The sequence below is a fragment of the Eleutherodactylus coqui genome, chromosome 2 (assembly GCF_035609145.1).
Source record: "Eleutherodactylus coqui strain aEleCoq1 chromosome 2, aEleCoq1.hap1, whole genome shotgun sequence".
Lineage (NCBI taxonomy): Eukaryota > Metazoa > Chordata > Amphibia > Anura > Eleutherodactylidae > Eleutherodactylus > Eleutherodactylus coqui.
This window is the reverse complement of record NC_089838.1, coordinates 132,561,526-132,581,852: the sequence shown is the minus strand read 5'-3', so window position 1 is coordinate 132,581,852 and position 20,327 is coordinate 132,561,526. Positions and strand designations below refer to the sequence as shown.

Sequence of the window (20,327 nt, the reverse complement as noted above, 5' to 3'; positions counted from 1 at the left end):
AATGGAGTGTCCTTATATCGGCTTTTCATAGCTGAGATGAGAAAGCAAAGCTTTGGTCACCGGCCAGGCGTCCGAATCCCACAGAGAGAGCCGAGCACGTCAGCTGAGCGCTGTTTTTGTAGCTCTCAGTGATGTGTCTGGGAGCTACAGAAATGGGGTAGCACCGTGCACTAAGCTGTTTCCATGACTCCTCGAGCTACAGAAGTGGCGTGGCACCATGCACTAATATACAAACAAAAGGTCTAGTAGCTTTTAGTTGTAATACAGTGAGTTTGATTTTTTTTTTTTTTCATCCTCTAACAACAGTATTTGTGTTTTCAGCGATGATCATGTCAAGTTCTTCTGCTTTCAAGTCCTAGAACACCAAATCAAATTCAAGTAAGTATTATTTTTTAACCTTTTTATAAAGAAAATTGTATAAAATATCATCTTAGGCCCCCTGTCCATGACCGTGAATTCGCCGGCGGTAAATCGCCGGCAAATCACGCAGGCTGAAGCTTTCCATAGCATTGCTATGGAAAGCGCCGGCCTCGTGTCCACTAGCGGAGGATCATACCGATTCTCTGCTCGCGGCAGGCAACTCGCAGCATGCTGCGAATTGCCCCGATTCTCCGCGGTCAGTCTATTAGATTAGAAACGTGTGCGGCTCCTGCTCCTGCGACGGAGATCTGCCGTAGGACTTCGCAACGCCCAGGGTCAGCCGGCCTAAGGCATCCATATGTTTTTCATTTTGGTATGTTTACAAAATCCAGCAAAAAGCCATAATAACTGTAACACAAGTCACACATATAGTTGTGGCTTTTATTAAGAATAGAGTCCCCTCAAATGCTGATATCAGTGTTCTGGGGAAAAAAAGGGGACAATATTAAAATGCCAAGCCACCCCAAAAAACAACTCAAAAATGCATTGTGTAGAGACCCTCATATTCTTGTTTTCCCTATTATCAAAAACTTGGCTGCTCTAAGTCATCTGAGACTAATGAGGTGGGGGGGGGGGGTTATTGGTGGTCCAACGCTCGACACCTCTGCCAATGAGCTGTTTGTAGGGGCTGTGGTGGTGCTTCTGACTTACAGTGAAGAGGCTGCGATGCTCACCTGAGCACCACGCTGTAAACAGCTGATTTGTGGAGGTGCTGGTAATATATTTATGGCCTATGCCAAAGATAGGTCATCAGTATTTTAGGCCGGCACTTCTGCACAATTCACAGTACAAAAGAAGACCCGGACAAGTAAGTAGGGTCCTTGGCCACAGGCAGGGTCGGATTCTGACCTGCCCGTGGACATGAGCTGTTAAACGTATGGCTTTTTTATACTCCAGTGGGTATATATTCTCTGTAGGTGCCAAATGCAGCCTTTTTCTGCTTTTATAAGGCAAGGTGGTTACCTTGCCAGCTAGATGTTAATATACTCCTCACCGTGTACTGAAAGCAACATTTCAGATCATAATATTCATACAAGGCGATTTCTTTCGCTAGGAAACCCAAACTTCCTCAATAACTTCTTAATTTTGGATGGTTCACAATGAAAATTGACATGTAGTTACCTTATATGTTGCAAAAAAAAGTTTTTCTTAAATTTTTCATAAATCTGCCCTAAAATCCTTTTTTTTTTTTTAACTGAGGTATGTTTAGGCTTAATGTTTGATCATTAAAATGTGTTTGACTGGTTAATAAATGTTCCCAATGCTTCTAAGATGGGATTTCCATAAGGTCCTTTTTATATTTTTCAGGTATGCAGAGTTAACAGCACTCCAACAACAACTAATAAGGGAAACGCTAATCACATGGATACAAGCTCAGGTGTGTATTGAAATAAGACCTTTAAACTGGGATAGATTGTAAAGGGGCTTTCCGAAAATTAAAAAAATCTTTGCAGGGAACGGGCTTAAATAAACTAGAAAAAAAAAGCATACTCTCTGGTCAGCGGTCCCAACACTGCGCCAGTCCAAGAAGAGGCTGCAGCAGTCACATGCTGTTCATTGTACAAGTGATGGGCTGAGCGGCCAGGTGTACTATGAAGAACGTGACCGCTGCAGCTTCTTATGGGACAGTAGCTGTCAAGAAAAGTAAATGCAGGTAGGTTTTTGAAAATCCACAGCATGCTCTGATTTTCGTGTGGATGTTTTGCTCTACGTGTGAATGGGGTTTTAAAGACCCCGTTCACTTGAATTGCACTGTAAATTGCTGCAGAATCCACACTGCAAATCCACTACACCTGAACCCAGCCTCATACTGTATAGGAATCACAAAACTTATGGCTAGAGGTGCTTTTACATGGGCAGATAATCTACACACCCTAACCAACAATGAGCATGCCTGCCTTTCAGCGTTTGTGACTTTTCTGTTGACCCAGACAGATCATTACTAGAGATGAGCGAACCTACTCGTTTCGAGTAATTACTCGATCGAGCACCGCGATTTTCGAGTACTTCCGTATTCGGGTGAAAAGATGTGGGGGGCGGGGGGAGGCGTGGCGGAGCGGGGGGTAGCAGCGGGGAACAGGGGGGAGCCCTCTCCCTAGCCCCCCCACTCACCCACGGCGCCCCCCCGAAACTTTTCACCCGAGTACGAAAGTACTTGAAAATCGCGGCGCTCGGGCGAAAAAGGGGCATGGCCGAGTAGGTTCGCTCATCTCTAATCATTACCAACATGGGGACAAATTAGTCATTTTACTGCAGTTGTTCGTACCCATAGAGCTATTATTGGTTGGCTGCATATCTTCCCGTTTAAATAAGAACATGGGCAACCAAGCAGCTAGCATTTTTTTCTGCTTTCACAAACAAGTTGATCAGACAACAAACGAGTGTTTGTTCATTTATCAGCACGTTTGTTCTTGCCCGATTATTGGGCCATGTAAAAGGTCCTTTATATGGGACTCCACCTATCAAACACAGCATAACCCAATGATATGCCTTAAAATGAATTTGTCACTTTGTTCATGCAGTCCATTCTGTAAGTACCATGTTATAGAGCAGGAGAAGCTGAGTAGATTGATATATACTTTATGGAGAAAGATTCAGTATAACTTTTTTTATTCATTTATATCACTGCACATTCTGAGCATAGAGGTCCAGTGGGCGGAGCTACCAGTGATTGGCAGCTCTATGTATGACTGTACATATAAAACGAAAAATGGTTTGGTACCGTGTTAGCCAGTAGAGCAAAGTGTGATTGCTCTCAGTAGGAGAAACCAAGTAATCTTGTAGATATGATACCTTTTAATGGCTAATAAAAATACATGATGTTATAGCGAGCTTTCAAACCTACTCAGGGCTCTTCCTCAGGCATAATGAAACAAATCTAAAGACCTATTTATATTAAAATATAAACACATAGGAGAGCACAAACATGGTGATCTTAATTTGCACTTGCATGAATACCAGAGACCGGGTACGAGGGTGCAGACGTTTTGTGATTAATAGAGCTTAGATAAATACCAGGGATGAATACATAAAACATTACATAACAGTAAATAATTAGTTCTGTGACAAAGAATGTGAAAGTGTAGTCATTCTCTTTTAGACTTTAACATTCCTTGTCACGTTACGAATTATTTACTGTTATGCTCATCCCTCCCTGGTATATGTTCCAATCGATAACATGTACATCATGCTAGTTTTAATATTTATTCTAGTTATGTTGTTTTACTTCTACAGATGCTTAATTCTCAGCCGGAGAAAACCTTTATCCGAAACAAAGCTGCACAAGTTTTTGCTCTAGTCTTTGTAACAGAGTATCTCACAAAATGGCCTAAGTTTTTCTTTGATATCTTGTCTGTTGTGGGCCTCAACCCCCGAGGTGTTGATTTGTACCTCAGAATTCTAATGGCCATCGATGCAGAGGTAGTTGACCGGGATATAATTCATACCCCAGAGGTAAATAACACTGTTGCATTTTTCATTACATGGTGTAAGGGTATATTCATATTCATATGCAACAGTTTGGATACAGTAAAAACTGCATGCATTTTTGCCACGAGTGTTAGGCTGCCTGTTGACGGCCGCTGTGCTTTAACGCCGCAGATTGCCACCGCGGGAGAACCCTTAAGTCACCGCAATTGTCCGCGATTAACCTATCATTATGATAGGTTAAATTGCGGCATGCCGCAATATTTATACGCGAGCGGAAAATCGCGGCAGATTTTCTTTTTTGTACATTGGACTGCACTTTCTATAGTTATCCAATGGAAAGCGTTCATTGCGTTATCTGCGTGCGGATTATCACCGTGGATAATACAATGCAGAATCGCCCGTGGACAAGAGGCCTTAAGTAAAGAGATACGATTTTGCACATGTGGTTGTTACTCATCCAAACCGCCCGGTGTGAATGCACCCAAATGTTTGGTTTTCATCTGCTATTGTCTTCTGATTTTTCTTTTTAAAACATAAATTGGAGAAAAGTGTCCAACCTAATAGAGTACAGGTAGGTTAGGGCTGCACTGCAACTTTGATCACCTGTAGAGATGAGCGAGCATACTCGCTAAGGACAATTACTCGATCGAGCATTGCCCTTAGCGAGTACCTGCTCACTCGGAAGAAAAGATTCGGCTGCCGGCGGGGAGCGGCGGGGGAGAGCGGGGAGGAATGGAGGGGAGATCTCTCTCTCCCTTTCTCTACCCCCCCCCCCCCCCCCCCCCCTACTCACTACCGCAACTCACCTCTCACCCACGCCGGCAGACGAACCTTTTCTTCCGAGCGGGCAGGTACTCGCTAAGGACAATGCTCGATCGAGTAATTGTCCTTAGCGAGTATGCTCACTCATCTCTAATCGCCTGACTTTGGTTGCAGACTGCAAATGGCAGGGGGGAAAAAGGATCAGGCACCTCGAATATTAACACCGATCTTTTTGTTCGCCTTGGAAATGAGCCTTAGTGGTCTCACTGTGGATGTCTTCACTCATGTAAAACAATCAAATGTTTTGGCGGAACCGATAGTTCAAGTTTATGGGGGAATCAGATGGAATAGCTTTTAGCCAAATAAACATTCAGCTAACAGCTATTAAAGGTGTATGGGCAGTTTCATAAAAGAGTCGTAGGATTTAAAGAGGTACTAACTTTTTAGACCACTTCTGCTCACCTTCTAGATTGTTTTAGTCTCATAGTTTCTGTAATATACTTGCATTAAAAATGTTGTTGCTTCATCATTGGAAATCATATTTGAAGTGGCTGCCACTAGGGGTCTCCCTTACAGCTTCTCTGCAGTCCATTCTCTGTCTTTAGGTACAGAGCTACCTTAGTAACAAGGACATTTACATAGCAACAGGGGGAGGAGCTATCTTCACAGGCAGCTCCCCTGCACTTACAGGCTGCAGGTTGACAGATATGTAGACACTGTGATAAAAATCTTTGGTCTCTACTGCTACTGCTGTTACAGTGGGGGTGGTGGGATCTGTGCACATATTATAGTATGTTTACTAAAAACATTTGGCTAGAATGTCTCTGAATGCCTAAATCATACTGGAAAATCAGAGCGGTAGGCATTCAGATACTGCCTCCTTGCTAATTGGAACACAGACTGCAATGCAACATGGGAAGTTAGGGCAAGGGCGTGCGGATTAGTAAACTACTGTCAGAACGCCAGGCTTCCTAAACGCCCCCTCCTCGAAAGTGAATGCAAATAGCAGAAAAATTGAGAAGACCATCTGAAAATCCAGAACTTACAGAGATGAAACTGGGTGCAAACAGCAGCAATTGAGAGGTTAATGATAACCTGGGGTATTTTAGATAATGTGCTGAAAAATCAGGTGCGCTTTAAATTCAAGAGCAAATCACACACATTTGGTTGTACAGTGAAAGTTGCTGTGTAGACCTGATCTAAGGGCCCTTTTACACTGAATGATCGTTCAGATTCTTACGGAATTGCAGGAATCTGAATGATTGTTCAATGTAAATGCCGGAAGCAACTGAACGACAAACAATAATTTATTCATTGTTCAGTCTGTGCAGGCATAAAAATCAAACGTCGATCGGCCTGTGTAATGTGAATGGAGGCAGGCAGAGGGAATGATATCCATTTGCTCTGTGATCCCTGCACAGGAGTGGTGATCACTGGGACGACTGTCATGCTGTGTTAGAGGACCCTAGGGTCTCATGCCCACGAGCTATTAGGTTCAATAGAAACTAATAGATGTGGAATTCACGTGCGGACTTCCGCCGCGGGAAACGCGGTAGAAATCTGTTCGTGGGCATTCACCCTAAGCCAAGAACATGATGATGCCTGTACTTTAGATAATCTAAGTTTATATATAATTGGATAAACTGCAATCTTTTGTATCTGACAAGTTGTGTTGTTCTTATACAAAGCTACAACTTGACTTACAGGAGGCGCGCAGGAATACTTTACTGAAGGACACGATGCGCGAACAGTGTATCCCAAACTTGGTAGAATCGTGGTACCAAATTTTACAGACATATCAGCACACTAACTCTGAACTGACGTGCCAGTGCCTTGAAGTGATTGGAGCCTACGTTTCCTGGATAGATCTAACATTGATTGCTAATGATAGGTATGATATTATTACTTATTACTGTTTTTACTATTATTGTATGTTCTCCTGTTTGTAAGACTTGATGATTCATCAGAACTACTGCAAGTAGCCTGTTAATACTCATTAGCAAAACGAGAGCTAGAACCTCGTTGCTGTGAGCGAGTACTTCACGTTTCCTTTGCACTTAAGGCCCAATGTCCACAGGCGGATCTGATTTGCGGAAGGGATACATGGGCATCTGCAAATGAAATATAGACTTGATTTCCGGACCTTTTGGTCCAGGAAAAAATCACAGCATGCTCCATTACAGTGCAGATCGCAAGTCAGTGGAAGCCATCCGATCTGCAACCCGTCCGCGGGAAAGCAGGAACTCAAAAAATAAAAATTGTATGTTTGGTAATCTGTTTTAACTTCTGATGGTAACTTTTTTTTCTTACTCTTTCCTGAACATGCTTATGATGGCCATCTTGTTTGCACTGCTAACAACAATTAGGGAGATGCTTTAAAGCAAAAAAATAGCTGTACAAACCTGTAGTCTGGAGATGATTCATTGACTTCTAAAGGAGAGTGTTATAGGCATGCTCTGTGACCTGTGCAGGAAGGGGAGGAGGTGAGCTGTGACCATCAGCTATTGTGAATGATGGATCCTGTGTTATCTATAAAGGTGTTACCTTTCATTGTAATCCTGCATCTGATGATATGACTTCTAATTTGTCTAGGAAGTGTCATCCTATAGGTACTTTTACATGGGGGCGATTATTGCGGAATAATTGCTGGAAACAGCGAATTTGGGTCGTAGTCATCTCGTGGACACCAACAAGGCATTGAGCGATAAATCGCCCTCTTGTCACAGTTGCTTGGTTTTTAGCTCCCCAAAAAACCCAGTGACTATCAGTCCATGTAAATAAGCAGTCATTCATCTTTGAATGACTGATTGCTTGCAGTGAATGGAGGTGGGTGGCCAGAAGGCATCTCTAGAGTGCTTAGCCTTCATTCTCTGAACAATTCTTACCCTGCGTGAAAGCACAGGAGTGATGGTCATCAGGATGGCTGTTGGGCACATAAGTCATCCAGCATAAAGTTATCTTATTAGGCTTGGTGGTCTATGTGGAAGCGGTTGAATTTTTTTTTTCCATATATGTAGAAAAATTACCAGTAATACATAAAAAATGTTTAACCTAAAAACCTGATTACCTATTTTTTTTTACTTTAAGTTCTACAAGATTTTTTTTATGTAGAGACCACATTTCTCATGGAGTATTTCTTTTTTGTGTGATCCCCATATTTTTGTACAAGTGTCAGCCAATAATTGGGAATGGAGACATAAGCGATCTCTTTAAAGGTGTAGTCCAGGGTTCGAAAAACATGGCTGTTTTCTTCCAAACACATCACCATCTTCATCCATGCATTGTGTCTGGTATTGCAGCTCAGCTCCCATTCAGGTCAGGGGAGCTGAGCTGTGATACCACACACCCCCACGGACAAGGGTGGTGCTGATTTTGGCAGGAAGCCATGTTTTTTTTTTTACCTTAGACAATCCTTTTAAATGAAATGCAATGTGGTTCTGGATGAGTATATATGTATTTGGACACTAGTGAGTGTTCTAGTGCAGTGTTCCCCAACCCCAGTCCTCAGGGACCGCCAACGGGCCATGTTTTCAGGATTTCCTCAGTGTTGCACAGGTGATGTAATTATTGTCGGTGCCTCAGACATTGCCACAGGTGTTCTTACCATAGGATATCCTGAAAACATGACCTGTTGGTGGTCCCTGAGGACTGGAGTTGGGGACCCCTGTTCTAGTGCTTTATCTGACTTTATTAGCAAGTTGCCTTATCTCTTTCCTATGCTGGTCTTTCAGATTCATTAATATGCTGCTGGGTCACATGTCGGTTGAAGTCCTGCGGGAGGAAGCATGTGATTGCTTGTATGAAATTGTAAATAAGGGAATGGATCCGGTTGACAAAACCAAATTGGTGGAATCTTTGTGTCAAGTATTACAGTCTGCGGGATTCTTCAGCGTTAATCAGGTTTGTGATATCACTATTCTGTTATAACAGTCTTAAGGGCACGCTCACACAGGTGTATCCATTTTGGTGTGTGAAAATTGCACCATTGTACACGTATTTAGTGTGTTTACAGTAGGAATGCATGGTTTACATGCGGGCTGCATTTGTTTTTATTGAATTTTACACGCATTAAAATAAAATCGCAAGAAGACCCAATTAATGTTGTTTGTTTTGGTTTTTTTGTCTACTGGCAGCGTGCAAAATAACGCAGTGAATATGCATGCAACTTGCGTATCTGCTGCGTTTTTCATGCAATCCCATAGTTTAATGGGCAATTTTGGTCCGTGATATGGCTCAAATTAAAACATGCTGTGACTTTTTTTTTTTATTTTAAATGTACGTAAAATCTGCACGTTGAATACACCAGTTAAAATCAATGGGGTTTATGCTTTCCGTATTACATCCCTAAAAATATTGACAGAAAATACGCCTGCGTGACTGTGGTGAACTGTACACTTTAACATGAAATATTTGTGAATGGGGCAGATTTAAACAACATATACTTAGACAAGACAGGCACAACCGGCTCCAAATTTATGCATACTATGTGATAGATTTGACGCACTTTTCTCTTATTTACAACTTTTTGATTGGCTTACTTTATACCGATATTGTGCATTTTAACCCTTTTTAATCCACTGTCTGACGTCTTCCTACATTCTGATTAAAGCTTGTACAGACAGTTCCAATGTCAGAAGACGTCCGAGAGGGTATTCTTACCATCTACTGCCAGCCATCCCGCTTTCAGAGCTTGTCTGGTGGGCACACACTGGCTTTAGCCAGCAGATGTCACCGTTGTATAACAGCAAAAAGAAAATGACTTTTAGGAAACCCTGAATCCAAAATTGGATTGGAAAGGGTTAAGACCTACTCCTGGTGTATTTACCGTACTATATCTCCCCCAATGTGGTTTGTATTTTTATTCAATGGCGATGTTGTTGGATGTGTCCGGCTCCATTGTCTTCCATAAGTAACAGACACATTACTTTACATTAGGAGGAAGATGTGGATTTTCTAGCCAGATTCTCAAAGCTTGTCAATGGAATGGGCCAATCTTTGATTGTTAGCTGGACCAAGCTGGTGAAATCCGGAGATATGAAGAGTGCCCAAGACACTCTGCAGTCTATTGAATCCAAAGTGCCTCTGATGTTGCAGTTGCTAATCCATGAAGATGATGACATCTCCTCTAATATCATTGGATTCTGTTATGAGTATTTGCACATCTTAAAACAGGTATTTGATGTGTGTTCATGCTAGTTTAATAAACCAGTTGTCTTAAGTCGTACTTAAACATGCTGCTTGATTTAAGATTTTATTTCACTTTTTATTTGCAGTTGGTATTACTTTCTGACCAACAAAAAACTAATGTTGAGGTAAGTGGGCCACAGACCTGGAAACCGTTCTTGCTCAGTTTACTACAGTAAGAGCTACATGTGGACATCCACAGTACTGGACTACTGTTTATCTTTTCCTCTGGACATTTTTTATTTTTTACTAAAACCTAAAAATGGGTATATTTTGATACAGATGAGAGGCACCCCATATAGATCGAGCTATTTGTAAATATATCTGCCGTACACTTCCATATATATGTTTGACTTTTGCTATTTATGTTGCCTTTTTGCATTATTTGATCAGTTGACCTTCTGTTTTAGGCAATAATGTTGGCCGTTATGAAGAAACTAACTTATGATGAAGAGTACAATTTTGAAAATGAGGCAAGTTTCTTGAAAATTAACCTTGAAAAATATTGCAAATTATGTATAAGATGACTTTCTACACAATTTTAGAGATGATCTCACTTTATAGATAATTGTGTGTGTGCGTATAATATATTTTGCATATATATAAATAACCATTCTTGGGAGTCCTTCTTTATGTTCTCAGTCAGCCATGTCCTGTTCAGATACCACAGTATTAACTGCTCATTGCTGTTTTGCACTTTGTCCAGAGAGCAACAAAGTTGCAACTTTATTTCATGGGTATTAGTGACGCCACCGGAAGCTAGCGGTTTGACAGGAGGAACGCCCCTCTCACACCCCTAGCTCCCTATTGGGTCAAGAGCTGAAGATCCTGGAAGAAGCTAAACTGCTCCGTGTGAGACCACCGCTGCTCTGTCTTCCCTTCTGCAGATCGCTAATAGGGCTGTGGAGGGGGGGGCTGGCCCTTTCAGCGGCGCGGCCGGCAAAGCCACTTCAAGGCCCTGTGGCCTCCCTCATGCAGACACCGCTGTGCGCTTAAATACAGAGCGGGGTGCCGGCTTATGTGCGTCCATCAGGGAAAGGGGTTTTCAGCTGCTACAATGCTCGGCTGCAGTGGGGCACCAGAGTGCGGCTGCAGCGGGGCCGGTAGACAGCGGAGGTGCAGGGCACCCTGAGGTCGCTAGGCAACGGAGGTGCAGGACGGAGTGGAAGGGGTTTAAGGTGCCCCAATGCGCACCTGAAACAAGGGCCAGGAATGAACGAAGGTGCAAGGCGGCCTGAATTACAGCAGCTGCAGCATCAGCGTACTGGCCTGCCAGGACTTTCAGCCAACACAGATTTCAGGCCAATCACCTACAGGGGGCATCACCCCCCTGTCAATCTGGACTCCACCACTTGCTGATGGTGGCGTCAAGATACACTAATACCCATATAATGTTCAGTGTGGGATTTCTACTGCAAAATTCTAAGTAGCTACAATATAAGGTACACAGTAAGTTCCCATGCTGATTACTGGATCCTTAGAAGCAGCACATGGCCTGCAGAGATCTGGCAGTCTGCGTTGGTCTCTAAGTATGTGGTAATATTGAAGGTCATAATCGCAGATTTTTAGATTTTTCTTTTTTTTTAGTTACAATTGATGGTAGGCTAAAAATGCAGCAGTCTTCTCTTATTAGGCGATAGAAAATAGTTTCACACTTCCACTCATGTTACTGGGAAACTTGTGGAACTTCTGTGAATATCTGTAACTCATGACAAAACTGTCCGTATAAGGGCTCCTGCACACTTGCGTTTTCCACGCGATTGTCAATGGGACTTTCTAATGTTAAAAACGCATCCCAAGTTGGTGCTTTGCAATTTTTGTGCGATGTGTTTTTAACATTAGAAAGTCCCATTGACAATCATGTGAAAAAAACGCAGCGATACCGCATGAAAAAAGACGTGCAAGAAAAACGCAAGTGCGCAGGAGCCCTAACCCTTGCTTTATTTGATCACTTTTTAATGTTGCATACTACTTAATTGAACTGTAATTCAAACTCCGCCATTCTTTTTCTCTGAAACTAGGGTGAAGATGAAGCAATGTTTGTGGAATATAGAAAGCAGCTGAAACTGTTGCTAGACCGTCTTGCTCAAGTATCACCAGAGTTACTGTTAGCTTCTATCCGAAGAGTATTTAATGGTACACTACAGTAAGTTGGCTGCTACATTTTACTCATTGAGGAAGGAAAAGCACAGATTTCTACAGTGTTGGCTTACAGAAAGCCTAGTCCAGGGACTAAACTGTCTTAAAAGGGATAGGTGATAAATGTTAAATCGTGAGGAATCAACCGCTGGTACTCCCCTCCAATCGAAAGAACTTGGCCAGGAGGAATTTAAATGGAATCGAGTTAGCTACATCACCATTCAAATCCTATAGGAGAGGGGAAACTGCTAAGTACGATGCATTCAAAACCACACCAATGTACCTAATCACCTGTCCACTAAATAGACAATAACTGTATATGACTGAATCGCCCATTTAGGCTAGCTTTAGACAGTTTTTTTTTTTTCTTTTTTTTGTTTGTTTTTCCTACAATTCTTTTTTTTTTATTTGGGGAAGCACCGCCAAAACAAAAAATCATGTTTTTTGGTTTTTTTTGTTTAATGCCTGTGTGTGTTTACTGGCATTTTTTCTTCAGTGTTTTTTTTTTTCTATATAGACACCTATGGAAAAACACCATACCCAGAGTGTGATGCAACTTGCAAAAACGCCATGGACTCACAGAATAAAAAAATAAAATAAAAGTGAGGAAAAGTGCCACTAAAAAAATTGCAATGTTTGTAGGGTGCTTAATGTTTTACTGTTGACCTTTTAGCAATTATCTAGTAAAAAGCCACTGGCAAAAATGGCGTGTTTTAGAAAAAAGACTGAGAAACCAGCCTTAGGGCTAATTCAGACTACCGTATATCGGCTGGGTTTTCACGCCCGGCCGATATACGGTGTCCATCTCTGCAGGGGGAGGATGCTGGAAGAGCCGGTAGCAGTGCACTGAGCTTCCCGCACCCTCGGAGGCCCAGGACGGGGGCGGAGCTAAGTTCCATGACTTTGCTCCGCCCCCTCCCATTGCAAATAGCGGAGAGAGCGCGGGAGCTCAGTGCACTGCTCCTGCCCTTCCAGCCTCCTCCCCCTGCAGAGAGGGACACCGTATATCGGCGGGGCGTGAATACCCAGCCGATATACGGTCGTCTGAATAAGCCCTTAAGGTGGTGACATCCAAATGTAAACAAGTTTTGTTTTTTGTTTTTTAAATTGGGCAACTCCTTAATGCCCAATGGCGTGTTCCTCTCTGTGTGTGTTTCCGGTTTGTATGGAACAGAATTGGCAGCCGATCACGCTCCATACACGGCAGGTGCTGGCCGTTTTGACAGCTGATGCTTGCCCGCAATGGCTGCAGTCAGCATTTCTGCTGATCGCAGCTGTTAACTCTTAAAATGCCATTGTGAATTTTGAAAGCAGCATTTGAATCAGTGTTTCCCTACAAGTCATGTTTTCAGGATTTCCTCAGTATTACACAGGTGATGTAATTATTGTGGGTGCCTCAGACATTGCCACAGGTGGTATTACTATTGGATACCCTGAAAACATGACCTGTTGGGGTCTATGAGGACCAGTGTTTGGGAAGCACTGATTTAAAGGGGTTGTCCCGCGCCGAAACGGGTTTTTTTTTTTTTCAACCCCCCCCCCGTTCGGCGCGAGACAACCCCGATGCAGGGAGGTAAAGAAAGCTCACCGGAGCGCTTACCTGAATCCCCGCGCTCCGGTGACTTCTCTACTCACCGCTGAAGATGGCCTCTTCCTCCGTGGACCGCAGCTCTTCTGTGCGGTCCACTGCCGATTCCAGCCTCCTGATTGGCTGGAATCGGCACGTGACGGGGCGGAGCTACACGGAGCCCCATAGAAGACTGCAGAAGACCCGGACTGCGCAAGCGCGGCTAATTTGGCCATCGGAGGGCGAAAATTAGTCGGCACCATGGAGACGAGGACGCCAGCAACGGAGCAGGTAAGTATAAAACTTTTTATAACTTCTGCATGGCTCATAATTAATGCACAATGTACATTACAAAGTGCATTATTATGGCCATGCAGAAGTGTACAGACCCACTTGCTGCCTCGGGACAACCCCTTTAAATGCTGCCCTACGCAATGAGATCATGAGATGCCGTTTGGTTGCCATGGCAGCCTTATGTAGGCCCCAAGGGTTGCCATGACGGACTGCCTATGAGAACATCTCTGTGGCACATCTTGATGATGAAGCAAATCCTGCATTGAGCAGGGGATTGGACCCGATGACCCTGGAGGTCCCTTCCAACACTACCATTCTAGGATTTGATAGACAGACTGTCAGAATGCGGTATAATCCAACACTACGGTATTACGTTATACTGTATAAGCAATCAAACAATCACTAGCTGAAAGTCCCTTATAGCGACTACAAAATATTGTAAAAATGAGTTTAAACGCTTAATTATTAGAAAAAAATACAGAAACATTTAAAACAAACCCTTTTCCCATAATTTATAACTAAAAAACAACAAAAACATATTTGGAATCGCTCTGTCCATAAAGATCCACTCTATCAAAGCAATATATTTATCCCGCATGGTGAACGTCGTCAGGAAAAAAAGATACACGCCAGCTTTTAAGCAAAAACTCATGCTCCCCCCCCCCCCCCCCATCCTTTCCTCCCCCTTTTGTTAGTTGTTTTTATACAAAGGCTTTATGTTATAGTTTTGTGCCATAGAGGATTGGGCTAGAGCGCCTATATTTTTGATAGCGGCAGCTTTTTCTTTAATTATTTTTTATTTGATTTGATGAGTGGTGTTTTTGTTTTTTAATTTATACATTGTGACACCCATTTCCCTCCAAGCAAGGTCATAAAAGACCTTTTGGCGGTCCATTATAATATTCTTGCTACTTTTTCCATTAACAAGGGCTATATATAAGACTCAGTTACGGGAGAAAAGCAACTTTCTGAGATATATTGCAAAGCTGATCTGGGTCTGCTAAGACTCGACAGCTCTTGCAGCTTCCCAGTCAGTACCTGGTGTCACCTGATCATCTGGGCTGGAGCAAGCATTGCTACCTAATCTGTGTGTATAGCACTCAGGAAGGCAGAGACAGTAGTAGTAAACAGTTGCTGCCTTTTTAATGGAGAGTTCAGCTGGCATCCCTCTTCTGCAACAACATGATTAACATACAGTTGCAGGCTCGTTGAGAAATGTCTGTGCAGATAAGATGGGACAGACATAAGTGCAGTGTGCTTTTTTTTTTTAAGTACACTTCAATCTTGTGATCATGCTGATTTAACCCCTTCAGTGGCAGGTTTATTATTACCAAGTCATGTCTCATAGGGCAGGTTTTTTAAATGAGTCAGCAATGCAATTTAATCTCGCAAGTATTTATTAAGGAATGCAATAGTCACATTGCAACATTTTTATGTAATGAAAGAAAACATTATAACCGTTTTGGAGAATAAAAATAAAAACCCCAGAAGATTTCAGATGACAGCTCAGTGCTCTGCACATTTCAGCACTAGAGCTGTCCACGGAAATCTTCCAGGGTATAACTTCATGGTCAGTGCAGCAAGCCCCAGGGATTTTCCGGGCGTGGCACTAAAGGGGTTAAAGGAACTCTCCAGTTTGGAGTAATTATGTAAATGATTTATTTTCCTGTTGTCCAATGTCATATTTTAATAGCTTTAGAATATGGACATGTTGGTTGTATGAACTACTACTTTGCTAGCAAGCTTTCCCTAAAATATTTAGTTTAACTTTTCATATTTCTTGTTTGGTAGAAACTGGCAGAGTTCTCCTTTTATGGAAATAGAAGTTGCAATCAGACTGCTGTATATGTTGGGTGAAGCCATCCCTGCATCCCATGGAGCTCATTTTTGTGGTGATGTTGCCAAAGCAAGTGCTCTACAAGATATGATGAGGACGGTAAATATTTTACAGCTTTATCTTCCTTTATCCAGTAAGAGAGACCATTAACGAAGATTTGTAGATTAGTCGCTCATGTCATTGGCGAACACAGATCGTGAGCACAGCTGTATATTGTGCAAAAAATCTGAATATCATAAGTTAAAGTCTAGGGGGACTAAAGAAAAATGTGAAAATTAGTTTTTAAGAAAGTTTTTGTAAATGTTAAAATGAAAACACTTATCCTATATTTTCATGCAAAAAAAAAACCAAACCGAAATAATAAACATAATTGGTATCACTGCGTTCATAAAATCTGATCATGGGCATCTACTGAGTTCACTGTTCCTCTTCCCATCAGAGTGGGAAGAAGTCTGGTTACATCTACCGCTTGTATACAACCTGATTTATCTCAGTGTCTGCAGGACAGATACAGTATAGCAACTGGGAACTAAGGCTGCCTTCACACGGAGGAGGAGATTAACGAGATTTATACGTTGCGAGACGCACAAATATGAACCCTATTCTTTTGGATGGGGTCATACAAATGAGCGATGTTTTCCTGCATTACACCTCAATGCGATGTGAGAAACAAATTGCGGCATGTTCTATCTTTCTGCGTGCTCTCGCATCACAGCGCACATTGTTTTCAATGTGGTCAACGGCAGCATCGCACCATGTGCTAGGTCCTCCATTGAAAACAATGGGAGAAACTCTGCGATCCCCGAAATGATACGAGACTGTTTTGATATAAAAACACCTCGCTTCCATGGGGAGTTCACATGGTGGGGAGCACGATATGGGGCTGTGATTCACAGTCCCATACCCCGCTCGCCCGTGTGAAGTTAGCCTAACACTTTTAGCTTAGTGCCTGCCTCCTAGTGGCAGCAGCTATACATGCAGTCGTCTATATTCTCGGCCACACTGCTGGTCCCTGCTATGTATTTACTTGGATGTGTGGGAATGTGGAGGCACATTAGGATCCTATAGATGTGTCTGGAAATATTATTTCTGTTATGTCATTGTGGGACACAGCGAAGACCCTAGGTATAGCTCCTGCCACTAGGAGGCAGACAAGAAGCAAATGAATAGTTGACTCCTCCTACCAGCTTTGGTTCTCCTGTATCCACTTGGCTAAATTAGTTTTTAGCTTAGTGTTCATAGGAGTCAGATCTTCCTGCTACAGGTCTTCAAGATTTTGCAGTCCCTTGGACAGTTTGGGTCCACATGGAGACAGAATACCCCTACTACCCTACTGAGGAGAGATAGGTTGCCACTAATTTCCGTGCTGCTTCCCTACCTTCCAAAGGCTAGGTGGCACAGAGAAGCCATAGGTTTTCTGTGACCTGGAAGCAAAGATCCTCTCGCTTAGTTTCCTAGCCTCCCCTTTTCCACAAAAGGGAGGCAAAAAACTGCAAAGGATCAGGGTGAATCTTGATGCCACAGCAACTGGCCTTCACTCTCCAGGGAAGGTAAGTATGAGGGCCCTCCTTCCAGTCTCTTCCCATCTCCCTTTCCTGGCTCCCTCTTCATGTGCGACTGGCTCCCTTGCAGCCCCAGTGGCGGGAGGTTACCTCGCGGGACAGGTCATTCCCCCTTAGAGGTGGATTTTCCCAGACTACGCTGTGTTTATGGGAATTTTTGATTTGCTTTTCAAGGCTACACTCTTTTAGTCACTTCCCCTTTTGATCTGCCTGTGCTCTTTTGGTCGCCTTCCTGTCCGGCCTGCCTCTTCGCTTCATCTTTAGTTAGTAGGGCCACTTCTGAATGGGCAAAACGGTTATGCCGAGGCATCCTATCCAGTGCCCTACAGGAGGAATTAGCAGAGTTAGCAGTTCAGCTTCCTTCCTGGCATCCCTGACCTCAGGCAACCAAGCCTTACTCTGCATGAAGAGCGGTCCTCACCCCAGTCATCCAGGATGGGGGCCACCTTCTGCTCACATCCAAGAATCCTGGGTGCGCAAGATCATTTTCGGGATATGCAATAGATTTTCATTCTACCCACTCAGCGCTTTTTCACTTCTTCCCTACTGTCCGATCCGACCAGACTTTTGCAGTACCTTCCAGCCATTCAAGATTTATTGGACCAAGGTGTCATCGCATCTATTCCTTTTCATGAATGTTTTACTGGATTTTACTCCAAACTATTCATTGTTCCCAAAAAGGACAGATCGGTTGACCAAGTTGTAGACTTGAAGCTCCTAAATCGCTATGTCAAAGTCCGACATTTTCATATGGAATTCATCTGAGCTGGGTTTACGTCTATGGATTAAAGCAAAACTCTTATCTTCGGTAGACCTCAAATATGCCCATCTTCTCGTCCTGATTCACCAGCCCACCAGCACTTTCTTTGGTTTGCAGTCCAGTTGAATCCCTTCCAATTCGTCGTCTTGCCATTCGACATGGCAACATCTCCCCCTGTGTTCACCAAAGTTCCTGACCCATTGGTCCTAGATATTGTCTGGTCATCGGATCCTTGTCCAGACGGACAAAATGATGACCATCGTGTACATAAACTACCAGGGAGGCATAGGAAGCCCAATGTTGATATGAGAGACTGCCAAATTCCTCCACAGAGGCACACATCTCAGCCTCAGCGGGGAAACTATAGCTCCAGGCCTGGTAGCCATCACTTCGATCCATTACTTCTCCAAGCTTTACGCTTTATCATGCCAAACTTTTTCTGGTCCTTCATCAGGACAAGGTGGTCCTTCACCCTGTTGTATGCTTTTTTTTTCTCCCTGAGGTGAAAGGACGAAACCACCTTAACGAGGACATTGTGCTGCCATCCTTCTGTCAGCAGCCTGTCTTTCCTGTACAAAATCCTTCCACTGCTTGAATTCTTTGTTCCTCATACCTGACAGCCATCGTTGAGGTCTGGCGTCCTTCAGGTCCACCATCGCTCATTGAATCAGGTTGGCAATCATGGAGGCCTACCGCAACAATGGCAGGACTCCTTATGGGGTTTCCCATAACACCTCTGCTTTCCATGTTTGAAAATTTGTGACCTAGTATTCACTTCATAAGTTCAGTGTTTTACCGGGTGCATACTTTTGCATCTTCTGATGCTGCTCTTGGTTGCAGGATTCTGTAGGTAGCAGTACCCTGATTGCATGATAAGCATTTTTGTCTTACCCCTTAGGGACTGCTTTTGAATGTCCCAAGGTCTTCCCTGTGTCCTCCAATGACACATCTGAGAAAACAGGCTTTTCCTTTCCTTCTGCTGAAGTATAAACTAATTTACTTGGGTAGTTACAGGAGGGGGTACAGATGGTAGGAGTTATCTCTTCCCTTGCTTAGTGCCCATCCCTTAGTGACAAGAGCTATATCCAAGGTCTTCGCTATGACTCCGATGAACATCCGAGAAATTTTTTTTGTTTTTTACAACTAGTAAAAATCCTGTTTTTTAGATCTGTGTACTAAACATTCTTGGAAGTTTATAATATCTTCTTTTCGCCCTTTTGTAGTTGGTGACCTCCGGTGTGAGTGCCTACAATCATACATCTGTTACATTAGAATTTTTTGAAACTGTTGTAAGATATGAAAAGTTCTTCACGGTTGAACCCATCCACATTCCTAACGTTCTGGTAAGCTATTATCTTTATTGATGTACCCAAGTCATTTCTTTTAATGGTATTGCTTTTCATTACATTATAGAGTTTGCATGTTTTTGACATTCTTAAAACCAGACCTCTAATTTTGCTTAAAGAAGTTGTCTTAGATTTTTTTTATATAATAAAGCACAGCTCCTCCTGCCATAAAACAACAGAGGGATATATTCACCGGACACAGCAATCAGAGGTGAATATGCCTATTTATTGTTTTTATGGCAGGGAAATCTATGTTTTATAGAAAAAATTCTTGGACAACCCATTTAACATACGTTTCCATATTTAGAGGCCAGTTTATTCTGCGCACCTGCTTAATGCTTTGTTTGCCATCTTTTGCTCATCTTCATACGTTGAGAAATCCAGCATTGCACTATGTTTAAAAGTTATAATTTAATCTTTTTACCAATTACCATACCTCTGTTTTGTTTTTTTCTAACATTTTGTGTATGTTTTACCTTTCAGATGGCATTTTTGGATCACAGAGGCCTGCGAAATTCTAGTCCTAAAGTCCGTAGTAGAACAGCTTATCTTTTTTCAAGATTTGTGAAGTCTCTTCAGTGAGTATTTCTGATATTCATATCGGTATTCATTTGATTTTCTTTTTCTTCTATGTATTGCTCAATTGTTCTGATTCTTGATTACTATAATTCACTGTAAGAGGTCATCAAAATCTGCCAGCATCGGTTGGGAGGGGTGTGCGTTACAAGGAGCCCTCTCTCTATTCGTCTAAGCACTTTAATTCTGTGGTCAGCATTGGGGGTTAAATGACTGAGATCAGAGTTCTCTCCGATCCCCGCTGCAGGCAGCGGTCAGCAGTGTAACACAGCAGGCATCTGTCATATATTCAGTGGCCCCGGCCCCTGAGTTCCATGCTGTACCTTCTGTCTTCCACTGTATGTCTGGGAGCGGTTAGGGGATATACCAAATTCAGCCCATGGAACACATACCAGCGGAACGCACTTGTCATTTCCATTTTTCAAAAGCCATAACTTTTTTATTTTTCCGT

At 42.8% G+C, this 20,327-nt stretch overlaps 1 protein-coding gene across 2 annotated transcripts in view; it reads left to right on the top strand.

Moving 5' to 3' along the window:
* Positions 1-20,327, top strand: part of XPOT (exportin for tRNA) — a 38,739-nt gene that overhangs the window by 5,091 nt on the left and 13,321 nt on the right. Inside the window, exons 4-15 of one of the 2 annotated variants that reach the window (XM_066591566.1) lie at positions 322-378; positions 1,729-1,798; positions 3,655-3,873; positions 6,318-6,502; positions 8,343-8,511; positions 9,547-9,783; positions 9,885-9,923; positions 10,206-10,268; positions 11,817-11,941; positions 15,587-15,731; positions 19,178-19,297; positions 19,784-19,878. In XM_066591566.1, coding sequence (XP_066447663.1) covers positions 322-378; positions 1,729-1,798; positions 3,655-3,873; positions 6,318-6,502; positions 8,343-8,511; positions 9,547-9,783; positions 9,885-9,923; positions 10,206-10,268; positions 11,817-11,941; positions 15,587-15,731; positions 19,178-19,297; positions 19,784-19,878 — 1,524 coding nt within the window. Of the gene's footprint in view, positions 1-321; positions 379-1,728; positions 1,799-3,654; positions 3,874-6,299; positions 6,503-8,342; positions 8,512-9,546; positions 9,784-9,884; positions 9,924-10,205; positions 10,269-11,816; positions 11,942-15,586; positions 15,732-19,177; positions 19,298-19,783; positions 19,879-20,327 lie in introns of both variants that reach the window. The other variant, XM_066591565.1, reaches the window with a different exon arrangement.